Source organism: Schistocerca gregaria, chromosome 2, assembly GCF_023897955.1.
Source record: "Schistocerca gregaria isolate iqSchGreg1 chromosome 2, iqSchGreg1.2, whole genome shotgun sequence".
NCBI classification, from domain to species: Eukaryota; Metazoa; Arthropoda; class Insecta; order Orthoptera; family Acrididae; genus Schistocerca; species Schistocerca gregaria.
The window spans coordinates 684,488,226-684,514,258 of NC_064921.1; the positions used below are offsets into that span (position 1 = coordinate 684,488,226).

A 26,033-nucleotide genomic window follows, 5' to 3' on the forward strand; every position below is an offset into this window, starting at 1 on the left:
GCAAAAAGTGGAAATTGACCCTGAATAAAGGAAAGTGTGTAGTTATTTACATGAGAACTAAAAGAAATCTGCTAAATTTTGACTACACGATAAGACATACAAATCTGAAGGCTGTAAATTCAACTAAATACTTAGGGATTACAATTACAAATAATCTAAATTGGAACGATCACATAGATAATGTTGTGGGTAGAGCAAACCAAAGACTGCGATTCATTGGCAGAACACTTAGAAGGTGCAACAGGTCTACGAAACAGACTGCTTACACCACACTTGTCCACCCTTTCTGGAGTATTGCTGTGTGGCATGGGATCCGCATCAGGTGAGACTGACTGGTGACATTGAGAAAGTTCAAAGACAGGCAGCTTGTTTTTTATTATTGCGAAATAGGGGAGACAGTGCCACAGACATGATGTGTGAATTGGATTGGCGATCATTAAAACAAAGGCATTTTTTGTTGTAACGGGATCTTCTCATGAAATTTCGATCACCAGTTTTCTCCCCCAATTACGAAAACATTCTGTTGGCACCCACCTACCTAGGGAGAAATGTTCATCATGATAAGAGAAATCTGCGCTCGTACAGAAAAATTTTAAGTGCTCGTTCTTCCCCCAAGCCGTTTGAGAGTGGAACGGTTGAGAGACAGCTTGAAGGTGGTTCATTGGACCCTCTGCCAGGCACTTTATTGTGAACAGTAGAGTAATCACGTAGATGTAGATGTTTCATTGACTGGTGCACACAATGACACTTGTTGATGGCAAAGCATTGAAATCTGCAGCAATTTGTGGAAGGGTGCACTCCTCTGTCACATTGGACAATTCTCTTCAGTCGTAACTGGTCTTGTTCTTGAAGGATATTTTTCTGGCCATAGTGATGTTGGAGATTTGACATTTCAATGGATTCCTGATATTCATGGTACACTCGCGAAATGGTCGTACGGGAAAATCTCACATTGCTACCTTGGAGATGCTGTGTCCCATCGCTGGTGTGCTGACTATTAACACCAAGTTCAAATTCACTTAAATCTTGATAAGCTGCCATTGTAGCAGCAGTAACCGATCTAACAGCTGCACCAGACACTTGTTGTCTTATACAGGCATTGGCGACTGCAATGTTGGATTTTACCTGTTTAAATCTCTCTGTATTTGAATACACTTGCTAATATCAGTTTCTTTGGTGCTTCAGTCTATTATACTGTGTTCCGTGAGAGAATTGAGCTGTTTAACACTAACCCTCAAATTTCAACCAAAATAGTGGTCAGCCAGTGTTGCACTACAAGTGTAATGAATTTCATTGCCACCCTTATATAACCATTAGAAATGTCTCTCAACTGTGCTCTTGAGACTCAAAATGATCCTGCACGAGGCCAATTTCTTGTTCAAGTTCCAGTCTGTATGTCAGCATGTCACAGTGTAATATTACTGAGTAGCTATTAGTGCGTTATTCAGTTCCATAAAATACAATCATTTAAATTCACTAACTTTTACAGGTGCAAGTTGTCCTGCAGTAGGTGCACGTCTTCTCCCTTCAGGAGAATGAGGACGCGGTGACACCAGACCAGGAGTCCGTGATGGTGTTGAATCAGACCATACTCTTAACACATGCTGATCTGTAAAAATGAATGAAAATGTACCATACTAGGACAAACATGGGAAAGTGTTATGGTTAAAATTTTACAAAAATAAAAATTTTAGATTTGTAATTATCTATACCAACAGACAAAGGAAATTAATGTGAACGGCAACAGAAAAATTTTGTAATGTGATGCTCCATTTAGATAAATCACAAGCTGCTCTGGAGCATATCATCCTTCCCATCCCCACCTTCTTCCCCCAAACACTGTAGGGAAGAGCTTGAACCCATAATACACTTTTGTCTTACATATTTATCAGACCACCTCAATAAATTCTGGAGTGGAAGAAATAACATATAATTTCTGGTGGGCTAACAGTGTACAGAGAACATATCACAATGCCAGTACATCATTTCACCATATTCTGCTACTTTAAGGATTGTTCGTAAATTAACTTTAACAATAAGAATACAACCTATCATGTTAACATTCTACATTAATCCCTAAGTAGAATTGAATGTCAATAGAGAAATTAAATAGGAAATAATAATAATAATAATAATAATAGATACACCGTGGAGGCCCAGGAAAAGAATAGGCCTCTGGTATGTTCTGCCAGTCGTAAAAGGCGACGAAAAGAACATACCACTAATAGGGCTAATCCCCCTTTTAGTGTGATTAGTCGGTTCAGGACAGAACTAATGAAGCCTCGGACAAGCGCTGTCATGGTCGGGGGCGACGCTTGAACCCTATGCCTGTCCACAATGGCAACGACACTGCTAGCCACATGGAAAATGATTCAAATCCAAATAGAGGTGTTTTGCAGGATATGCTTCCTGCAACCACTCTAGAAGGAAAACAAAGACAGAGGATGAGATGGTCAGATGAAGTTAACCGACACCTCATGTTCTGTTACTACCAAGCAACAAACAAATCAAGTTTGATACAGATCACAAGTATACACAACATTTATTACCAGATACCCAGAATTAAAATTTTTAACAGGACAACGACTGGTTGATCAGATCCGTGTAACAATAAATAAAAATTTTAAAAAAATAAAAAATTAAAAAAAAACCATGATACCCCAGTCAGAATTAGAAAACATGAAACAACAAGTACAACAAATACTGGAACAAAATAATGTGAAATCAGAAAAAGAAGAAGGAGAAGAAGAAGGAGGAGACGAAAAAGACTAATAAGAAAATACAGTAATGGACTCAAAACGTCCCAGAGCAAACAAACAAGGACAACACGCATCAATTAAACAATCAGAGGAAAACGAAATCTTAAGACAGCCCCCAGAACAAGCACAAATAGAACACGAAGTGACACGTTAGATACAGAAGAAAAATTTCAGCTGACATACATAGGATACAAAGACACAAATACACATTAGACCATTCTTGCATAGACCACCAAATAACCCACAAGTCGAAACAACAAGAACAACTATCAACACAATCATACACAACAAAATAAATGAGAATACAACTATGGAAGAGTTACAACTACTGGGAGCACTCACTACACTAAATATAGGCACTAGGCAGAGATCAGAACCAACCAACACACAGAAGAAACCCACAAAACCAGCATGGCAACACAGGCTACAGATTACAATAGAAAAACTGAGAAAAGACATCGGACAGCTAACACAATTTATAAGAAATGAAATATCAGACAAAAAACGAAAAAGGTTAGGTAAAATCTCACAATAAGAAGCGATAGAGCAATTGGATGAAAAGAAGCAGAAATTACAAGCATTGGCCAAATGACTTACAAGAAACAAAAAAAGTGAAAATAGAATGAAACAAAACCAAACATTCAACAACACCCAAAAGAAATTTTACCAGACAATACATAACACACACATTAAAATAGACAATCCACCAAACATAACAGACACGGAACACTTCTGGAGCAACATATGGTCAAACCCGATACAACATAAGAGACTTGCACAGTGGATACAAGCGGAAACAGACACATACAAGATCATACCACAAATGCCTGAAGTGATAATTTTGCAACATGAAGTCACCCAAGCAAATTAATTCTACGCACAATTGGAAAGCCCCTGGAAAAGATAAAATAGCAAATTTCTGGTTAAAGTAGTTCACCTCAACACATTCACACCTAAATAAATTATTTAACAATATGAATATAATAGAGGGAAACATTCCACGTGGGAAAAATATATCTAAAAAAACAAAGAAGATGTAACTTACCAAACGAAAGCGTTGGCATGTTGATAGACACACAAACACACACACGAAATTCAAGCTTTCGCAACCAATGGTTGCTTCGTCAGGAAAGAGGGAAGGAGACGGAAAGACGCAAGGATGTGGGTTTTAAGGGAGAGGGTAAGGAGTCATTCCAATCCCGGGAGTGGAAAGACTTACCTTAGGGGGAAAAAAAAAGAAAGGTATAACGCGCGCACGCGCACACGCACACACACACGCACACATTCTGCTTGTGTCTGTATATGTGCGGATGTGTGTGTGTGTGTGTGTGTGTGTGTGTGTGTGTGTGTGTGTGTTTTGTGTCTATCAACATGCCAACACTTTCATTTGGTAAGTTGCATCATCTTTGTTTTTAGATATAAATTATTTAACAGTTACATTGTAGACCCATACACAGTGCCTGATACACTTACACAAGGAATAACTTATCAGGAACCTAAAGATCAAGCAGTCACTGCAACCTCAGCAAAATATCACCCCATAACATGCCTACCAACAATATACAAAATATTAACTTCAGTCACTACACCGAAATTAATGACACATACAACACAGAACTAAATTATAAATGATGAACAAAAAGGCTGCTGCAAAGGAGGACGAGGATGTAAAGAGCAACTGATAATAGATGCAGAGGTGACATATCAAGCTAAAACTAAACAAAGGTCGCAACACTATGCATACATCGATTACCAAAAAACTTTTGATAGTGTACCCCACTCATGGTTACTACAAATATTGGAAACCTACAACGTAAATCCTAAATTGATACAGTTCCTAAACATAGTAATGAAAAATTGGAAAACCACACTTAATATCCAAACAAATTCAAATAATATCACATCACAGCCAATACAGATTATGCATGGAATATACCAAGGAGACTCATTAAGTCCTTTCTGGTTCTGCTTTGCTCTGAACCCACTATCCAACATGCTCCATAATACAAATTATGGATATAAAACTATTGGAACAGACCAACACAAAATCACACAATTGCTATACATGGATGATCTAAAACCACTGGCAGCAACAAATTAACAACTCAACCAATTACTAAAGATAACAGAAGTATTCAGCTATGATATAAATATGGCTTTTGGAACAGACAAATGTAAGAAAAATAGCATATTCAAGGGAAAACACACTAAACAAGAAGATTACGTATTGAAACTTCCTGGCAGATTAAAACTGTGTGCCGGACCAAGACTCGAACTCGGGACCTTTGCCTTTCGCGGGCAAGTTCTCTACCAACTGAGCTACCCAAGCACAACTCATGCCCTGTCCTCACAGCTTTACTTCTGCCAGTAAGAAAGGATATTTCAGGAGTGCCAGTTCTGCAAGGTTCACACGAGAGCTTCTGTAAACTTTGGAAGGTAGGAGGCGAGGTACTGGCAGAAGTAAAGCTGTGAGGATGGGGTGCGAGTCGTGCTTGGGTAGCTCAGTTGGTAGAGCACTTGCCCGAGAAAGGCAAAGGTCCCGAGTTCAAGTCTCGGTCCGGCACACAGTTTTAATCTGCCAGGAAGTTTCACATCAGCACACACTCCGCTGCAGAGTGAAAATCTCATTCTAGATTACATATTGGATAACCACAGTGACTGTGTAGAATGGAAAAAACAGATGCCAGGATACAGACAAAAAAATAGGAATAGATAATACAAATATTAAAGAAGAACTAAAAGAAAAATATAGACAAAGACTAACAAAAATACTGAAAACAGAATTGACAGCAAGAAACAAGACAAAAGCTATAAATACTTATGCTATACCAATATTGGAGTAGTGAAATGGAGTAACACAGACCTAGAATCACTCAATACACTTACACGATCACAATGCCACAAATACAGAATACATCACATACATTCAGCAACAGAAAGATTAACATTAAGCAGAAAGGAAGGAGGAAGGGGATTTATCAACATAAAAAAACCTACATTGTGGACAGGTAGACAATTTAAGAAAATTCATTATAGAACGAGCAGAAACTAGCAAAATACACAAAGCAATCCCTCATATAAACACATCGGCTACACCACTGCAATTTCATAACCACTTCTACAACCCTTTAGATCACATAACATCAACAGATATGAAGAAAGTGAATTGAAAAAAGAAAACGCTACATGGCAAGCACTCGTATCATCTAACACAGCCACACATCAATCAAGATGCATCCAACACATGGCTAAGAAAAGGCAATATATACAGTGAGACGGAAGGATTCATGATTTCAATACAGGTCAAACAATAAACACCAGATATTACAGTAAGCATATTATTAAAGATCCCAATACCACAACAGATAAATGCAGACTTTGCAAACAACAAATAGAAACAGTAGATCACATCACAAGCGGATGTACAATACTGGCTAATACAGAATACACCAGAAGACATGGCAATGTGGCAAAAATAATACATCAACAACTTGCTGTACAACATACACTAATAAAATAACATGTTCCCACACACAAGTGTGCACCACAAAATGTACTGGAGAATGATGAATACAAATTATACTGGAAGAGAACCATTATAACAGATAAAACAACACCACATAACAAACCTGACATCATACTCACCAATGAAAAGAAGAAATTAACACAAATAATCGAAATATCCATACCCAATACAACAAATATACAGAAGATAAAAGGAAAAAAAATTGAAAAATACATCCAACTGGCTGAGGAAGTCAAGGGCATGTGGCATCAGGATAAAGTTGACATTATTCCAATTACACTATCAACTACACGAGTCATACCACACAATATCCACCAGTACATCAACGCAATAACAGGGACATCTAAACACATATCAACAACTACAGAAATCTGTAATTATTGATTGTTGTTGTTGTTGTTGTCTTCAGTCCTGAGACTGGTTTGATGCAGCTCTCCATGCTACTCTATCCTGTGCAAGTTTCTTCATCACCCAGTACCTACTGCAACCTACATCATTCTGAATCTGTGTATTGTATTCATCTCTTGGTCTCCCTCTACGATTTTTACCCTCCACGCTGCCCTCCAATGCTAAATTTGTGATCCCTTGATGCCTCAGAATATGTCCTACCAACCGGTCCCTCCTTCTCGTCAAGTTGTGCCACAAACTCCTCTTCTCCCCAATTCTGTTCAATACCTCCTCATTAGTTTTGTGATCTACCCATCTAATCTTCAGCATTCTTCTGTAGCACCACATTTCAAAAGCTTCTATTCTCTTATTGTCGAAACTATTTATCGTCCATGTTTCACTTCCATACATGGCTACACTCCATACAAATACTTTCAGAAACGACTTCCTGACACATATATCTATACTCGATGTTAACAAATTTCTCCTCTTCAGGAACACTTTCCTTGCCATTGCCAGTCTACATTTTATATCTTCTCTACTTTGACCATCATACATGTTCAATTACCCGAAAGTTCCTAAATGCAATGTAACATATACCGTACAGTTAAAAGGAAGTCATGTTTGATCAAGGTCCGCATCACTTTTAGCCAGACATAACGCCTGAGAAAGGAAAGAAATATCAATAGATGGCCTATTGAGACAAATCTGGTGGCTGGTTTCTTCATTGCAAGTAGGCCTTTGAGAGGTGTGGACATTGATTCTAATGACACACACACACACACACACACACACAGAGAGAGAGAGAGAGAGAGAGAGAGAGAGAGAGATATGAAACATACATTAGTAGAATACTACATAGTAGCATTTGTCACCAAAGACGGCCTAATTTTGGCAAGTGAAGAATCACTTGAAAAGAGGCTGATTTTCTATGGATAAATTTTGTTTTGTTTTTCTATGGGGACTGATTAAAGAAGTAACAAGAGATATAATAATGACTTTTGCTTATATTTTTGTATAGTGCTGCAACAGCTATTGTTAAATCTATTACAAATGTTTCAAGTTTAAAAAGGTACAATAAGTAAGGTTACAGGTGTAATATTCAGTAACTTCAAATATCATGCACCCAAGACAAGGTAAGGTAAGGTAAGATAATTTCAAAAATTATACACAACATTCTGCTTGATAAGCTGCTATGTGCTATAATTTACAAAATTGTTGGGCTGGATTGTAATCTAACAATATTGGTTTACAATCAATGTCACAAAGCATAAACAACTGATGTACAACAGTGGTTAAAGCATGAAAAATCAAATATTTCGAAATGATTTCTTTACATCTATCCATTGAAGATATTTCATATTCAACAGCATAAATCTTATACAGCAATGAAAATAATCAACTACTGAAAATATAATGTAATTGAATAGACAACAAATCTACGAATGTGCTAGCTTTTGGAGCCAGTGGCTCCTTCTTCTGGTAGATGGGTTGAAGGGAAAGAAAGGGGATGAAGGAGAAGGGCTGGTGAGCTTTAGGTAAAGGGGAGAGTTTGGAAAACTCATCCAGAAACCCAGGTTAGCGGAAAAACCAGCTGGGATGAGAAGGGAAGACTGACTCTTGGGGGCTGCACCAGACAAGATTGGAAAACTTGAGAAGTGGAAGAATGGGTAATAAGCGAGACAGAGATTACTGAAATATATCATATAAGAGTTAATAAGACTGGATAGCCAAGTGTATTGTTTGTAGCAGTGGTGAAGGGTGGGGCAGTGGGAGGGGGGTTTTTACAGGTCAGAAAACGAAAGATACAGAAAATTAATAGGGAGTGAAGAAAGGAATATTTACTGGTATGAAATGCCAAGGCCAAAGAATTTAGTGTAAATTAAGGGCAGGTAGTGGTGAGAACCAAGCACATGTTGCAATGCCAGGCACCAGGGTCATGACTTGTGTTGTAGAGCATATCTGCTACAGGATATCATGTGTTGCCAGTATGAACCATCTGCCTATGCCTATTCATCCTAACTGACAGCTTTATGGTAGTCACACCAATGTGAGAGGACAGACAATGTTTACGTAACATAAATAACAAGAAAGAAGTAGGGGAGGGGGGGGGGGGGGGGGGAGAGGAGGAAGAAAAGAATAGAAGCCGTGTGAGGTGTCCCGTCCTGGGAGCAGCCGGAGGTCCCCAAAAGCAGTAAGGGTGATGAGGGACATACCCCTCACCACTTAGCAGAGGCACCCTAACAAGCAATACCCAGTAAAGACAAGGGACATGAATAGGGTGAGGGAGCACAGAAAAACAGAGGGAGAACACCAAGTCAAACAGAAAGAGAGGAGAAGAACAGCAGAAGAGCAGGTAGCGTGAGGGCTAGGGGGCAGACCACCAAGCCCAGACACCTGCTGTCCTTACAGGGTAGAGGAAGCAGGGCATTCTGCAACCCCCTCACTGGGCTGACGAGACTGAGGGTCCTTGCCTCACAGAGTATGGTAAAAAGCTCCCTGCATGAATAAACAGTAAAACTGAGTCAGCTACTGAGGCATCATCTGTTAACATCAGGGGTAGTGGTTCAAGAAGATTAAAGTGTCCAATGCAGGGCAGCTAGGTTAGAAGTGTCCAGAAAAATGTTAACTACTGTCAAACGGGCACCACGGCAACAGTGCGGCAGATCCTCACAATGGAGGTGGTCACTATGAGCCAGGCAATTATGGCCAATGCAGAGACGCAAAGGATGGTGGAGTTCTTGCGAGAGACCTGCATGGAAAACATGGTCTCCCTTTTTGTCCGTAGTTTGTTCGGCACAGTCAGAATATGCCATTCTGTATTCCAACTCCTTAGAACTTTACTGCATAATACCAATCAAAGGTCCAATTCTGGAATATTAATCTAAAGAGATAGCTTGTCGGAGGCCGATTGGGCAAGTCTGTCGGTGAGTTCATTCTCCAAGATCCTAACATGACTCACGGTCCAGAAAAAGACCACTGAGCATCCACATCGTTTGAGGGCCAAAAGGAAATCCTGAATAGTCAGGACCAAGGGATGGCGACACTAACACTGGTCAAGAGGTTGTAAACTGCTCAAGGAGTCGCTACAAATAAGGAAGGACTCACCAGTGCACAAACTTGATACTCTCAGAAAGAGCACAAGAGGTGGCTACCAACTCCATAGTGAAAACACCGCAGCCATCTGACAAGGAGAGGAGTTCATTACATCCCACAAGAAAGCTGGTCGTAGGTTGTGTTCCAAAAATGAACAGCATAGAGGCAGGTGTGATGACACTTTCTGCAGAACCTGACTATCATTTTGCGGGACAATGCTCAAGCATGTACAGTGCAAGCTGTTGTTTGTTGGTTTGCTTTGTTTTAGGGCGCAAAAAACAACTGAGGCCATATGTGCCGAAGTCAAAACTGTAGAACGCAAACACAGATACAAGAGAAATGCCTATATGTCAGTGACAATGGTATGAATAGGAGACGTTTAAACAAGGCACGAGGAAAAGACTAAAAGAAAAAAATGGAGATTCAAAACTAAAAATTAAATGGCTTTCACCATACTGCTTCGGCGGATAAAAAGTAAAACACGGGTGACAGCCCATGTGTCATTTGCTAAAACAGCTGATAAATCAGACGGCAAACTCAAGATGGAATGTAAATTAGTAAAAAAAAAGGGCATTCCAGCATGTAGTCGCAGACAGTTAAAATTTGGGCGCAATGTGTACAAAGTGGTGGGGCAGCGCCACTGAGCAAATGACGATGGCTAAAAAGGCAGTGCCCAATACGCAGCAGAGTTAAAATAATCTCCCCTTGGCGGGAGGGCCGAGAGGTGGTCATCCAAGGAAACCAGAGAGGCTTAATATGCCGAAGCCTATTCCCGTAAAGGGAGGACCATTGGCAATGCCAAAGAGAGGTACTTGCGGGCTGAGGTAAGAGGACTGCAGCCCTGGCAGCAGCCTCATTTCCTGGCAGTTCAGCATGACCAGGGACCCACAGAAACATAGCGTTGGCTCCACCAGGAGTGAGCAAGTGACAGTTTTCCTGTACCCACTGCACTAAGGTATGAGCAGTGTACAGCGCACAGACACTTTGGAGGGCGCTGAGTGAATCTGAGCAGAGGACAAAATTGGGAAGGCTGTATCACCAAATGTACTCCGCGGCCTGATACTATGTGAAAAGTTCGGCTGTCAATACTGAGGAGTGAGCCAGAAAACTATATTGAAAGACACGAGTGCCAATGACAAAGGCACACCAAACCCTATGGTCAGCCCTAGAGCCATCAGTGTATAAAAAAGGTACTATCGCTAAATTCCATGCGAAGGTCATCAAACTGAAGGCGGTACTCTGAGGCTGGAGTAGTGTCCTTAGGAAGGGAATGAAGGCCAAAGTTAACATGGACCGCTTCACGAAGCCAAGATGGTGAAGGGGGTCACACCCTCAGGGAAAGTTGCAGGCAGTGTGAAGTTAAGCCGCTGTAGGAAGTGGCGAAAGCGGACTCCAGGAGGTAACAGGGAAGAGGGACGAGCCCCATACTGACGATCAAAGGAATCATCACAGAAGGAGGCATAGGAAGGGTGGCCAAGCATGGCAGACAAACGGCGCGCATACCAGCTGAGGAGAAAGTCATGACGGTAGGACAGGGGTAGTTCAGCAACTTCAGCATACAGACTCTTGACCGGGCTAGTGTAAAAGGCGCCCATTACCAAACGGATGCCACAATGATGGATAGTGTTGAGACGGAGTAAAATGGATGGGCGTGCAGATGCATGAGGGTTAATCCATACCAATTAGTTCTGCACTGGTTGCTTGACAATCTAAGAAAAATTTTGTTTGCTGGTTTAATTCCCCAATGTTCAGTAGTCATGAAAATACTTAAAAAAAAATATTGTTTATTATTTTGAAATGGCAGCCATGTTTGAGCCAGGCTGCATATTTTTTTAGTATTTGCAAGCATCTACATTTTTTACAATTAATCAGCAGTGGATTGTCCTAAGGCTTTCAGATAAAATGCATTTAGTTCAACACACTCTGGGCAACAAATTAACTTCACTATCACTTAGCTGAATGAATTCTTTAATATATTTTTAATAGTTCAAAGTTATCAGCCACAAATTAAAAAACTCAATTTTCGAACAGTAGTTATCCAAAGAAATATTAATTTCTCAGCTTTAATATTTTTTCTGCTATTACACTATATAGTATAGTTACTTTAGAGTATCAATGGTGAGCAACTTACACTTTAAAAAATTCACTATTTTAAAAAATGAATTTTTTTAATTTTTCATTTTGTGGCGTGCAATACCTTTGTTGGGGGACCAGAAAATTTCACAGTTAATACACCTTTATGATATCAAAACTTCAGCATAAACTTCAACTTTGAGATTCAATTTGAAGTTATGGAAGAAAGATTACGAACACGAATCAAAAATACTTTTTTTTGACATCTGCGATATCTGGTAGGCTAATCAAATAAAGTATACCAATTGTGTAATGTAACACACCACATTACACTAGTTAATGATTATTTGTCAAAACAATGCTGTGGTAATTGTTTCAGCAGGCTAAAAATTGCATCTGCAAGCCTATACGAGTCTGATTGTTGTCTTCCCCCCTTACACCAACAATTGTCTACTCACACTTATTTAGCTAAAAGTCTTGAAGTGTGCAGTTGAAAAATGGTTTCTCAGTGTTCTGTTGGTGTTACTATTAATGAAGCATGTCATAAAAGAGTGTATCCTAAAGACATTACTTTAATTGAAGATTACAGTGAAGAAGAAGAAGAAAAAGCGTTGTTTTACTCATGAGTCGGCCCAGAGGTCAAATCAACATGCAAGTACCATGAAATGAAATACTTAAAAAAAATTCATCACATTTTTGGCCAGTCTTGCATGGACCCTTTTTAGAAACATAAGAAACCTATAACAAAAGGTCTGCGAGAAATAACATTTGCTCATTATTCTCAGAATAAAAGCCCTTTTGTCAATCTCATACCAGGAAAATCATTGTGTCCAACATGTTATTCCAAGATATTTGTAATTCACAAGAGAAAGGATAGTGCAACCTCGGATACAGAACTTTGTGACTTATTAGCAACCATTAAAAAAGTAGATACAACTTGTGAAATCCTGGGTATATCACCTGCTAGTAAAATTAGAAAACTAAGTTAAGATAAAAGACCAAATGCCTTGAATAGAAAAATTGAGAAAGTGGCAGCTATAGTCAAAAAGGATTTGGAAGTTTCATTTCAAAATACAACTTGTACTAAAACAGATGGAAGTTCTAAAACTTCACCAAACAAAAATGATGATTTGATAGAAAAACTAAAAACTGAATGCAGTACTTCAAACAAAGAGGATAAAATTAAGATTATCAGTTTACTACCGAATTCTTGGAGTCAAGCAAACGTCTGACACCCACAATGTTTGTGTTTGTTTGTATCATCAGAACGTAAAGTTGATGATAGATGGGGCCAATCTTAGAGCTGACTATAAAGACCTCTTTGAAGTTATGATATGAAATATTGACAATTAAAATTGTATGATCAAGGGAAAATGTGAAGATTGTTCAGGCAAACAAGCCTTACTTAACATGTTTGAAGAATATGAAGAAGATAATTTGATGCCTGACAATATAAAATACAAACAATGGGTGACACAAGACGGAACTGAAATGGTGACAGTCATAAAATCATGAGAAGAGTTTTTGAAGTGTTGGTGGCTTACCTTGAACATCTGAAAACGCATCATTTTATTGCAAAAGCCCAAAGTAAAGTTTTGAAAGACAAAAAGCAAAACTTGGCAGTTGGTGAATGCTTAGCTCTTGCTGACTTTTCGGAAAATTGTTCCTTTGTTGTTCAAGATGAAGTACAAGGGCACCATTGGGTAAACAAACAGGCCACAGTTCATCCATTTGTATTCTATTATAAAGATGAAGATAAACTTATGAGGCACAGCTTTTGTGTCATAAGTGACTACCTTGAACACAACACTACAACAGTGCACATTTTTCAACTAAAATTAACAAACTTCCATAAAAAAAAACTGATTTACTTTTCGGATGGGGCAGCAATTCAATATAAGAACAAAACAAAAGTTATTAACATCTCCTTTCATAAGGCAGATTTTGGGTTTGATGTAGAATGGCACTTTTTCACTTCATGCCATGGGAAGAAAGCTTGCGATGGTGTCGGGAATACAACAAAGCGAGCTGTCACAAAAGCAAGTCTTCAGCGGACCAATGACGATTTTAACACCTCATGAAATGTTTGAATTCTGTAAAAAACATATCAAAGGAGTTGCCTATGTTTTTGTTTAATGTGAGGAAATACAAGAACTCTATGATAGTGTATTGAAGGAAAGGTACAACACTTGTCAGAAGATTAAAGGTACTCGATCGTTTCATTGTTTTGCACCCTATTCACACAAATTACTGAAGTGTAAGATCACATCAACTTTGTCTGATAGTGAACTTCTTCAGAGTGGAAAACTTGTACAACTGGTTCTTCAAGATAAAGACATAGTGGCTTGTGTTTATGATGAACAGTTGTGGACTGGCGAAGTTGATAATATTGACTGTCGAAACCAAGATGTACATTTTGTATTTTATCACCCTCCAGGACCAAGGACATTTTTTTTTTTTAAAGAGATTGGTCAAGTTTGGATGCCACTTAAAAATGTACTAAGGGAGCTGTCTCCCATGAAATTTACAACTGTGACTGGGTAAACTTATAATCTAACACCCAAACTGAGTGAACAAATTTCTGAAATGTTCAATGAGCGATGTACTAAAGACAAATACCAAGAGAACAATATAATGTAATTAGTTGACTTATTTACAAGAAAAAAGTTAAGTAATCATAGATATGATTATATTATATAATCTAACTGATATATTTTATTCCATACTTCTAGATATCGCAGATTTAAAAAAACGTATTTTTGACTTGTGTTTGTAATTTTTTTCCCATAACTTCCAGTTGAATCTCGAAGTTGAAATTTATACTAAAGTTTGATATCATAAAGGTCTATTGACTGTGAAATTTTCAGATTTTTGCACGCCACAAAACAGGAAAATTTTTAAAAATCCATTTTTAAAATAGTGTATTTTTTTAAGTGTAAGCTGCTCACCATTGATGCTCTCTAAAAAGTACTATACTATACAGTGTAATAGCAGAAAAAATATTAAAGCTGAGAAATTATTATTTTTTTTTTAAAACTACTGTTTAAAACTTGAGTTTTTTAAAATGTAGATGCTTGCAAATACGAAAAAACACCTGCAGCCCAGAACAAATATGGTTGCCATAGGAAAATAGTAAACAAATTTTTAAAAAAATATTTTTTGTGGCTACTAAACACTGGGGAATTAACCCAGCAAATATAAATTGTCTCTGAGATCGTCAAGCAACTAATTATTTTTTTCTTGGACCACTTGGTATCTATGGACCCATGAATGAAGTACCCATAGTCGAGTTTCGAACGGACAAGGGACCGGCACAAACAGAGGAGGGTGGTTCGATCAGCACCCCAAGAAGTACCATTCAGCACATGTAGGACACTGAGGGACTGTGTACAGTGGGCTGCCAGGTAAGACACATGGGAGGATCAAGAGCATTTCCTATTGAGCATGAGCCCCAGGAATTTTGTAGTGTCAACGAATGGAAGGGCAACAGGCCCAAGATGTGGAGATGGTGGAAGAAACCATTTGCACCGCCAGAAATTCATACAGACGGTTTTGTCAGTGGAAAAGCAAAAGCCACTGGCGATGCTCTAAGAGTAAAGACGATCAAGAGAGCACTGAAGACGCCGGCTCAGAAACAGGTCCATGGAGAACTTCAATAGATGGCAAAATCATCGACAAAAAGGGAGCCGTAGACGCCCGGTGGGCGACAGGCCATGATGGGATGAATGGCGATAGCAAAGAGGATGGCGCTCAGGATGGAATCCTGAGGCACACCATTTTCCCGAATAAAGGTGTCCAACAAAGCAGAACCCACACGCACCTTGAAAACTCGGTCTTGTACAAATGCCTGAAGAAAACGGGGCAGGCGCCCACGGAAGCCCCACGTGTAAAGAGTACGAAGGATGCTAGTTCTCCAGCAGGTGTCGTAAGCCTTCTCCAAATCATAAAACACTGCCACAGTCTGGGGTTGCTGCAGAAAACCATTTATGACATGGGTGGACAAAGTAACAAGATGGTCAACTGCAGAACACCGCGCTTGAAATCCAACTGTGCACTCGTGACTAAATGGCGAGATTTGAGCCACCACACCAACTGAGCATGAATCATATGTTCCATCACTATGCAAACGCAGCTGGTAAGAGTGATGGGGTGGTAGCTAGAAGGAACGTTTTTGTCCTTAGATATGGGTATGACTGTGGCTCCATGCCGGTATTCAGGAAATGTTCCCTCAGCCCAGATGCGGTGGTATGTGTTAAGCAGAAGTGCTTGCTCGCAAGAGAGAGGTGCTGCAACATCTGAATGTGGATAGTGTCTGGCCCTGGAGCGGATGACCGGGATGAACTGAAAGCATGATCTAGCTCCCTCATAGCGAACGCAGCATTGTAGCACTCACGATTCGAGAAGAGAAGGGTATCGCACGAGCCTCCTCCACTCATTTCCTATGGATAAAGGCAGGGTGATAGTGGGAAGAGCTCGAAACTTCCTCAAAATGGTGGCCCAAGGTGTTGGAGATAGCAACAGGATCCACGATGACAGCGGCACCTACTGTCAGGCCGGAAATGGGGGAATGGATCTTGGTTCCAAAGAGCCTTCGGAGGTTGGCCCACACAACAGAGGAAGGTAAGGTACTGTTAAAAGAAATAGTGAATGAAATTCAACTAGCTCTTTTGCAATCCCGAAGAACTCGACGACACTTTGCAAGCATCTGTTTATAATGAATGCAGTTTTCCAGCGTAGGGTGGTGGTCAAAAATGCGAAGAGCATGTCACCACACACGAATTGCATTGCAGCATGACCCAGTCCACCAGGGGACATGGTAAAGAGGAAGTGCAAGAAATGGAATGTTCTGCAACAGTAAGGATAATGTTTGTGAGATAGTCCACCTGGTCATCACAACTGAGGAAATAGTTTTCTGTGAAGGTCGCCAGGGAGGAGTAAAACTGCCCATCAGTCTGAGTAAGCTGCCATTTCGGCATGCATGTGTATTGGGTAGGAGTCAACAGAGGAGAGCACACAGGAAATGGTCGCTTGAGTAGGTGTAGGCAAGAACTGACTGCTCAAGACGATGGACAAGCTGGGCAGTGGAAAAAGATAGGTCCAAATGGGAATAGGTGTGCGGGCCATCAGAAAGGAAAGTGGGTGCACCAGTGTTAAGGCAGAAGAGGTAGAGTTGGTTAAGAATGTCAGCCAAGATGGCACCTCTCTGGCAGATCCTGGGAGAACCCCAAAGGAGATGATGTGCATTAAAGTCACCGAGTAGCGAAAATGGTGGAAATAGCTGCCAAATAAGGTGAAAGAAGTCAGCCCTGGTGACATTGAAGGACGGAGGTACGTAAATGGTACAGAGGGAGAAAGTCAGGTGGGGAAGTAAGAGGCGAATGGCAACAACTTGAAGATGGGTAGTCAGGGAGATGGGTTGACTATGAAGGTCATCCTGTATAAGCAGCATGACACCCCCATGAGATGGGATGCCGACCTCAGCTGGAAGGTCAAAATGAACGAGTAAGTAATGTGGAAGCTCAAAGCAATCATTTCCTGAAGGTAAAGTACAAGGGGATGTTGCAATGCTAGAAGCAGCCACAAATCCTCTTTATGGGACTCAAAGCAGTGAACGTTCCATTGGAGGACAGTCACGAGGAGGAAGAGATTTAGGGGTGTCAACTTAGTGCCCGCCGGGTGACAGCCGGTGGAAAGTCGAAATTACTAGGCACAGAAGGAGGAGGATCCTGTTCCATGGGGTCCACACAAGCATGGCATGCTTATGCAGGCGGTCGGTGGAGACCAACGCCAAAAAACAGTTGGTGGTGGGCACCGGCAAGACAGAGGCAGACTAGGCTAAGCGACCATGTGGCAACACCGTCAAGCAGGATCTTCGAGTTGGTGAAGGAGAGACTGTGTCTTTAGCGGACTTCTTCGAGTCTTCCGGGTAGAGGATGACTTGGATGGAGGAATTCGTCTTGGGATTACTCCTTCTGGCCTTTCCTGCCTACCGATTGTGAAGTGGGTAGCTCTGCCCCTTTAGGTGAGTTTGACAGTTAGTTGCGCAAGAGGATGGGGGTATGGCGATGCTACCTTGACACTGGATGACTTCACAACCTCAGAGGCAAATTTGACATCACATGTCTGTGTAGCCATGTCCTTCATGGAGCGAGGGGTAACAAGAACTGAACTGTAAGTGCCAAATAGGAGAACACAGGGTTTGCGACTAGCCAGTAACTTGCGAGCTACTGAGTAAAGGACTTTTTCCTTTACCTGAATTTCTTGAACAGCCCGTACATCTAGATACACAGCATAATCCTGGGAGGAGGCGGCATGGCTGCCATTGCAGTTGATACAGCGGGGAGAAGGAGGTGGACATTCGCCTTCGGGTGCATCCCTGCCACAGGTTAAAAACATTCTAGTTTGATTGAACCAATGACACTGGTAACAGTGCATTGGATTCGGAAGGTACAGCTGCACTGTGATGATGTCGCAGCCTGGGGTCTTTGAACCATGAGCTTCATTCTGTTTACGTTCAGTAGATGTAGACTGCATAGATGATCATTGGGTCATTGCGAGAAAATCCCCCACGACTGCCAGAGTCTCCGATGGCATGCTCCTTCCAAATGGGGGCCCCCTACACAAGGGAACGTACCCGCCTTAGGTGATTGTTCACACCTCAGGTCACACCTCCTGAACACCTGACGGAGGGACCAATCTACAATCAGGGAAGGTTACAGCACAGACAATCACCCCTCCCTGGGCCTGGCCTGTATTAGGGGGTACGTGCGAACCCTACCTGTCGACCCGGGGCTGGGAATTACACATTACCCAGTCAACTTTTACGCGTCAGACGTGTGGGCCGGCCTTCAGGAGCAGTACAAACTGTTAATGATTTGTTTGACTGTTGCTATACCACCTACTGCACTCCACTGACTTAAGCCCTCGTCAGTTCAACTCGATTTCTGATCTTAAGGAAGCACTTCATGGCATTTGCTTTAGAACTGCTAGAAATTCATCGCGCAATAGACTGCACCGCTCAAACTGTCAACACAACTGGCACTGTTAAGAGTATCCTATGACTTCCACATTGCTGGAAACGGGTTATACAGAATGCTTGTGACTACTTTGAAGGTCAGTAAAATTTTGAAACACATATCTATTTTGCACAAGCTGTAAATAAATAGTTGCCACTATAAAGTTCCAAACCTCGTATATGAGACTGGACCAATGTTGTGTAGAGCCATATGAGAGTAGAGCTTGCTTTGTTTTTACTTTAGGGGCAAAAACAATTAGGGTCATACGCGCCCATGTTAAAACTGTAAACACAAAGACAAAGAGAAGAGTTAAAAACGACTAAATGTCAGTCCCAATCAACAGAAGACAAGACAGCTAAAAACACGGAAATCGAGAAAGGTCTATAAAAATATGCCACAGAAAAACGAGGTCCAGAACTACAAATTAAATGGCCTTTGCCATATTGCTATGATGGATAAAAAGTAAAATGCAGTTGACAGTCCACAAGTTGTTTGCTAAAACAGTTGATAACTGAGATGGCAAACACAAACGGGAAATAAGCGGTTTAAAAAAGGGCATTCTGTCAGGAAATGGCAGACAGTTAAAAATTGGCTAAGGCTAGAAAGGCAGTGCCCAACACGCTACCTACTAAAAATGACCACCTCAATGCGAGAGGACTGAGAGGAGGTCGTCCAAGCTGCTGGGGGGGATTAATAACCTGGAGCTTGTTCCCATGAAGGGTATACCAGGTGATACCACCTGCTGACAGATGGCAACACAGAGATCATCAGAGGGAATGTAGGAACTAGTGGGCGGAGGTACAGGGACTGCAGCCTTGACAGCAACATCAGCAGCCTCGTTTCCTGTCAGACTGACGTGACCAAGAACCCACATGAACATCACAGTGGCACCATCACGAATGAGCAAGTCACAGCTTCCCTGGACCCATTCCACTAAGGGATGGACAGTGTACTGCACATAGATGCTTTGAACAGTGTTGAGAGAGTCTGAGCAGATGACACAATTGAAAAGCCTGCGTCACCTGATACAAGGTGAAGAGCTCTGCTGTAAATACTGAGCAGTGTTATGGAAGCAAAACGCCGGCACCAGTAACTAAGGCACACCCGACACCACAGTCAGTCTGAGAGCCATCAGTGTACACAAAAATATCACAAAGTTGCATGCGAAGGTAATGAAACTGAAGGCAATAGAGCGAGGCTAGAGTAGTGACCTTAGGAAGTGAATGAAGGCCAAGGTAGGGAAGGGTTCATGCCTACCAGGAAAGTTGCAGGGACCGTTAAGTTACGCTGCTGGAGCAAGAGCCAAAAGCAAAGTCTAGGAGGTAACAGAGAAGAAGGACGTGCCCCATACTGGCGATCGAAGAAGTCACTGAAGAAGGAGATATAGGATGGGTGGCCCGCATTGCACACAAACAGACTGCATATCTGCTGAAGAGAACTCCATGGTGGTAGGACAGTGGCAGTTGGACAGCTTCCGCATACGGACTCTCAACCGGGCTAATGTAAATGTGACAGTCGCCAAATGGATGCCACAATGATGGACAGTATTGAGACAGCGTAAGAGGGACGGACGTGCAGATGCATAAATGAAACACCCATAGTCTAGTTTCGAACGGACAAGGGACCAGTACAAGCGGAGGATGATGGTTTTATCTGCACCCCAGGGAGTACTATTGAGGACATGTAGGACATTGAGGGACCGCACACAGCTTTGCCCGCTCATCAAGATACACAAGAAAATCTTGAGAAGAGGTGGCAGAGTAACCATTGGAGTTGTTACAGTGAGTAGGAGGCGAACAATGCCCTTGTGCACATCCCTACCAAACGTTACACATTTGGCCAGGTGTCAACAAGACATTCGAGTGTTTTTTAAACCATGACACTTTTAGCAGCGCATCGGATTCAGAATGTACAGTCAGACTGTGATAACTTCACGGCCTGCTTTGATCTTGCACAGGAGCACCACTCTATTAAAGGTGAGAAAAAGAGTGCATGTGTGCACTAAGGAGGCATCTACCTTTTTCATTACCCAATTGATGAAAATGACACCCTGATCAGAGAGGTACGTTTGGATTTTGGCTTCGGTCAGACAATCGAGCAGCCAAGTGAAAATAACACCATGGGAAGAATACAGAATTCTATGAAACTCGGCACAAACAAGACAGCCATGGAGAAGCGAAGCGGCAAGCAGTTGTTGAGTCTGAGAATCAGAAGTAGCCCCCAAAAGTAAAGTGCTATTGCAAAAACGAGAGCAGGATTTTACAGGGCCAGCAACTGGATCAACACCTTTTTGAATTAGAAATGGATTTACTGTTGCAAAGGACCCCCCCCCCCCCCCCCCCCCATGAACCATGGACCTTGCCATTGGTGGGGACGCTTGCGTGCCTCAACGATACAGATAGCCGTACCGCAGGTGCAACCACAACGGAGGGGTATCTGTTGAGAGGCCAGACAAATGTGTGGTTCCTGAAGAGGGGCAGCAGCCTTTTCAGTAGTTGCAGGGGCAACAGTCTGGATGATTGACTGATCTGGCCCTTGTAACACTAACCAAAACGGCCTAGCTGTTGTGGTATTGCGAACGGCTGAAAGCAAGGGGAAACTACAGCCGTAATTTTTCCCAAGGGCATGCAGCTTTACTGTATGGTTAAATGATGATGGTGTCCTCTTGGTTAAAATATTCCGGAGGTAAAATAGTCCCCCATTCGGATCTCCAGGCGGGGACTACTCAGGAGGACGTCGTTATCAGGAGAAAGAAAACTGGCATTCTACGGATCGGAGCGTCGAATGTCAGATACCTTAACCAGACAGGTAGGTTAGAAAATTTAAAAAGAGAAATGGATAGGTTAAAGTGAGCTATAGTGGGAATTAGTGAAGTCGGTGGCAGAAGGAACAAGACTTTTGGTCAGGTGAATACAGGGTTATAAATACAAAATCAAACAGGGGTAATGCAGAAGTAGGTTTAATAATGAATAAAACAAAAAAAGGAGTGCAGGTACACTACTACAAACAGCATAGTGAACGCATTATAGTGGCCAAGATAGACACGAAGCCCATGCCTACTACAGTAGTACAAGTTTATATGGCAACTAGCTCTGCAGATGACGAAGAAATTGAATAAATGTATGATGAGATAAAAGAAATCATTCAGGTAGTGAAGGGAGACGAAAATTTAATAGTCATGGGTGACTGGAATTCGACAGCAGGAAAAGGGAGAGAAGGAAACATAGTAGGTGAATATGGACTGGGGCAAAGAAATGAAAGAGGAAGCCCTCTGGTAGAATTTTGCACAGAGCATAACTTAATCATAGCTAACACTTGGTTCAAGAATCATAAAACAAGGTTGTATACATGGAAGAATCCTGGAGATACTAAAAGGTATCAGATAGATTATATAATGGTAAGACAGAGATTTAGGAACCAGGTTTTAAATTGTAGGACATTTCCAGGGACAGATGTGGACTCTCACCATAATCTGTTGGTTATGTACTGTAGATTAAAACTGAAGAAGTTGCAAAAAGGTCGGAATTTAAGAAGATGGGACCTGGATAAACTGAAAAAACCAGAGGTTGTACAGAGCTTCAGGAAGAGCGTAAGGGAACAATTGACAGGAATGGGGAAAAGAAATACAGCAGAAGACGAATGGGTAGCTCTGAGGGATGAAGTAGTGAAGGCAGCAGAGGATCAAGTAAGTAAAAAGACGAGAGCTAGTAGAAATCCTTGGGTAACAGAAGAAATGTTGAATTTAATTGATGAAAGGAGAAAATATAAAAATGCAGTAAATGAAGCAGGCAAAAAGGAATACAAAGTCTCAAAAATGAGATCGACAGGAAGTTCAAAATCGCTAAGCAGGCATGGCTAGAGGACAAATGTAAGGATGTAGAGGCTTATCTCAGTAGGGGTTAAGATAGATACTGCCTACAGGAAAATTAAAGAGACCTTTGGAGAAAAGAGAGCCACTTGTATGAATATCAAGAGCGCAGATGGAAACCCAGTTCTAAGCAAAGAGGGGAAAGCAGAAAGGTGGAAGGAGTATAGAGAAGGTCTATACAAGGGCGATGTATTTGAGGTCAATATTATGGAAATGGAAAAGGATGTAGATGAAGATGAAATGGGAGATACGATACTGCATGATGAGTTTGATAGAGCACAAATACCTGAGTCGAAACAAGGCCCCGGGAGTAGACAACATTCCATTAGAACTACTGACGGCCTTGGGAGAGCCAGTCCTGACAAAACTCTACCATCTGGTGAGGAAGATGTACAAGACAGGTGAAATACCCTCAGAGTTCAAGAAGAATATAATAATTCCAATCCCAAAGAAAGCAGGTGTTGACAGATGTGAAAATTACCGAACTATCAGTTTAATAAGTCACAGCTGCAAATATACTAATGCGAATTATTTACAGACCTTGGGGAAGATCAGTTTGGATTCCGTAGAAATGTTGGAACACGTGGGGCAATACTGACCTTACGACTGATCTTAGAAGCTAGATTAAGGAAAGGCAAACCTACGTTTCTAGCATTTGTAGACTTAGAGAAAGCTTTTGACAATGTTGATAGGAATACTCGCTTTCAAATTCTGAAGGTGGCAGGGGTAAAAAAATACAGGGAGTGAAAGGCTATTTACAATTTGTACAGAAACCAAATGGCAGTTATAAGGGTGGAGGGACATGAAAGGGAAGCAGTGGTTGGGAAGGGAGTGGGACACGGTTGTAGCCTCACCCCAATGTTGTTCAATCTGTATATTGAACAAACAGTAAGGGAAACAAAAGAAAAATTTGGACTAGGTATTAAAATCCAGGGAGAAGAAATAAAAACTTTGAGGTTCGCCGATGACATTGTAATTCTGTCAGAGACAGCAAAGGACTTGGAAGAGCAGGTGAACGGAATGGACAGTGTCTTGAAAGGAGGATATAAGATGAACATCAACAAAAACAAAACGAGGATAAAGGAATGTAGTCGAATTAAGTCGGGTGATGCTGAGGGAATTAGATTAGGAAATGAGACACTTAAAGTAGTTTTGCTATTTGGGGAGCAAAATAACTGATGATGGTCGAAGTAGAGAGGATATAAAATGTAGACTGGCAATGGCAAGGAAAGTGTTTCTGAAGAAGAGAAATTTGTTAACATCGAGTATAGATTTAAGTGTCAGGAAGTCTTTTCTGAAAATATTTTTATGGAGTGTAGCCATGTGTAGAAGTGAAACATGGGCAATAAATAGTTTGGACAAAAAGAAAATAGAAGCTTTCGAAATGTGGTGCTACAGAAGAATGTTGAAGATTAGGTGGGTAGATCACGTAACTAATGAGGAGGTATTGAATAGAATTTGGGAGAAGATGAGTTTGTGGCACAACTTGACTACAAGAAGGGATTGGTTGGTAGGACATGTTCTAGGCATCAAGGGAGCACCAATTTAGTATTGGAGGGCAGTGTGGAGGGTAAAAATCGTAGAGGGAGACCAAGAGATGAATACACTAAGCAGATTCAGAAGGATGTAGGTTGCAGTAGGTACTGAGAGATGAAGAAGCTTGTGCAGGATAGAGTAGCATGGAGAGCTGCAGCAAACCAGTCTCAGGACTGAAGACCACAACAACAACAACAACAACAACAACAACAAAGGACTGACCATCTTCAGTACGTGAAACCATGAGGAAACGTGGTGCACCCAGGAGGGTCTTTGAACCATGAGCTTAATTTCTGTTTACGTTTGGTAGATGTAGACACCATAGATGATGATTGGCTCATTGCGAGAAAATCCCCCATGACTGCCAGGGTCTCCGATGGCGTGCTCCTTCCAAATGGGGGCTGCTCCACAGGAGTGTGCACCTGCCTTAGGTGATTGTTCACACCTCAGGTCACCCGAACACCTGACAGAGGGACCAATGGACAATCAGGGCGGTCTACAGCTCAAGCAATCACCCCTCCCTGGGGGTACATGCGAACCCTACCTGTCGACCTGGGGCTGTGAATTATGCGTTACCCAGTTAGCTGTTAAACGCCAGAAACAGCCTTTAGAAGCGCCTAGGAAGCAAAATGAAAAAAGAGGAGTCTCGAACACTGTAGTGGAGGCAGGATAGGAGAAGGTGAATGAAGAAAGGAAAGAGGAATGAAAAACAGTGTCTTATGACAGCTACGGACAATGTGAAACATTCGCAAAAACACTCGGACATGTTCCCCAAGGGAGGGGAAAAAGAATAGCAAGAGGATAGACACGCAGCATGGAAGGGAAAAGATGCCACAAAGGCTGGGGCCCCACGGTAGCCAAACACAAACTCGCCAAAGAGCGGGAAGTCCCCTGGGGTGAGAGATTAGAGCGGTCTATGCCCCAGTTGGTGTTGCTGAGGTACTGAAGAGCATTGAGGTGCGACCAAAATGTCTGCTTTAGTTGACAAAGATAAGGAAGCCATGCCCAAGATTGTACTCTGTGTTTTGCTACCTGCAGTTTGTGTTCAGCAATGCCCATCACAGATGAACAAAAAGAACAGCAAAAATCATCAGCATACAAAGAGAGGGGACACCATAGATGCCGCAGCTGCTACCAGACCCCATTGATAGCCACTAAAAAGAGAGGGACACTTGAAGCGGAACACTGCAGAACCCCATTCCCCTGCAGATAGGTGGCACTATGAGAGGAATCCACTGTTCCTGAAACATGAAAGAAAGTTCCAGACAAAAATCAGGAGTAGGCCACGGAGGTCCCACTCTTATAAGGTGGCAAGGATGTGGTGGCGCCATTTAGTATCATAAGCTTTATGCAGATTGAAGAAAGTTGCAACGAGGTGTTGACATCGATCAAAAGTCATCTGAATAGCAGATTCCAGGTAGACTAAGTTATCTCCAATAGAAAAGCCTTGGAGAAAACCAGCCTGTGTCAAAACCAGAAGGCCCTGGTATTCAAGGATCCAATACAGCCTTAGGCTTACCATATATTCAAGTAATTTGCAGAGGGCATTGGTTAAACTGATTGGGTGATAGCAGTCCATCTGAAGAGGTAGGTTACTTATTTGAAAGCTGGAATAATGATAACTCTCTCAGCACTGGGAAAGGAATTCCCCCTTGCTCCATGGACAGTCAAAAAGGGCAAGCGTATGACATTGGCTAGCTACCAAAAAGTCTGAATCATTTGGTTGTGCACCCGGTCCAGTCCAGGGGCTGTTTCAGGGCAGAGAGCAATGA

At 41.6% G+C, this 26,033-nt stretch overlaps 1 protein-coding gene across 4 annotated transcripts in view; it reads right to left on the reverse strand.

The window, feature by feature from the left end:
* The window catches only part of LOC126334761 (axin), a 242,049-nt gene that overhangs the window by 61,670 nt on the left and 154,346 nt on the right, over nucleotides 1-26,033 (reverse strand). For all 4 annotated transcript variants that reach the window (XM_049997337.1, XM_049997336.1, XM_049997338.1 and 1 more), the window contains one exon: nucleotides 1,482-1,609. In XM_049997337.1, the coding sequence (XP_049853294.1) occupies nucleotides 1,482-1,609 (128 nt within the window). The remainder of the gene's footprint in view (nucleotides 1-1,481; nucleotides 1,610-26,033) is intronic.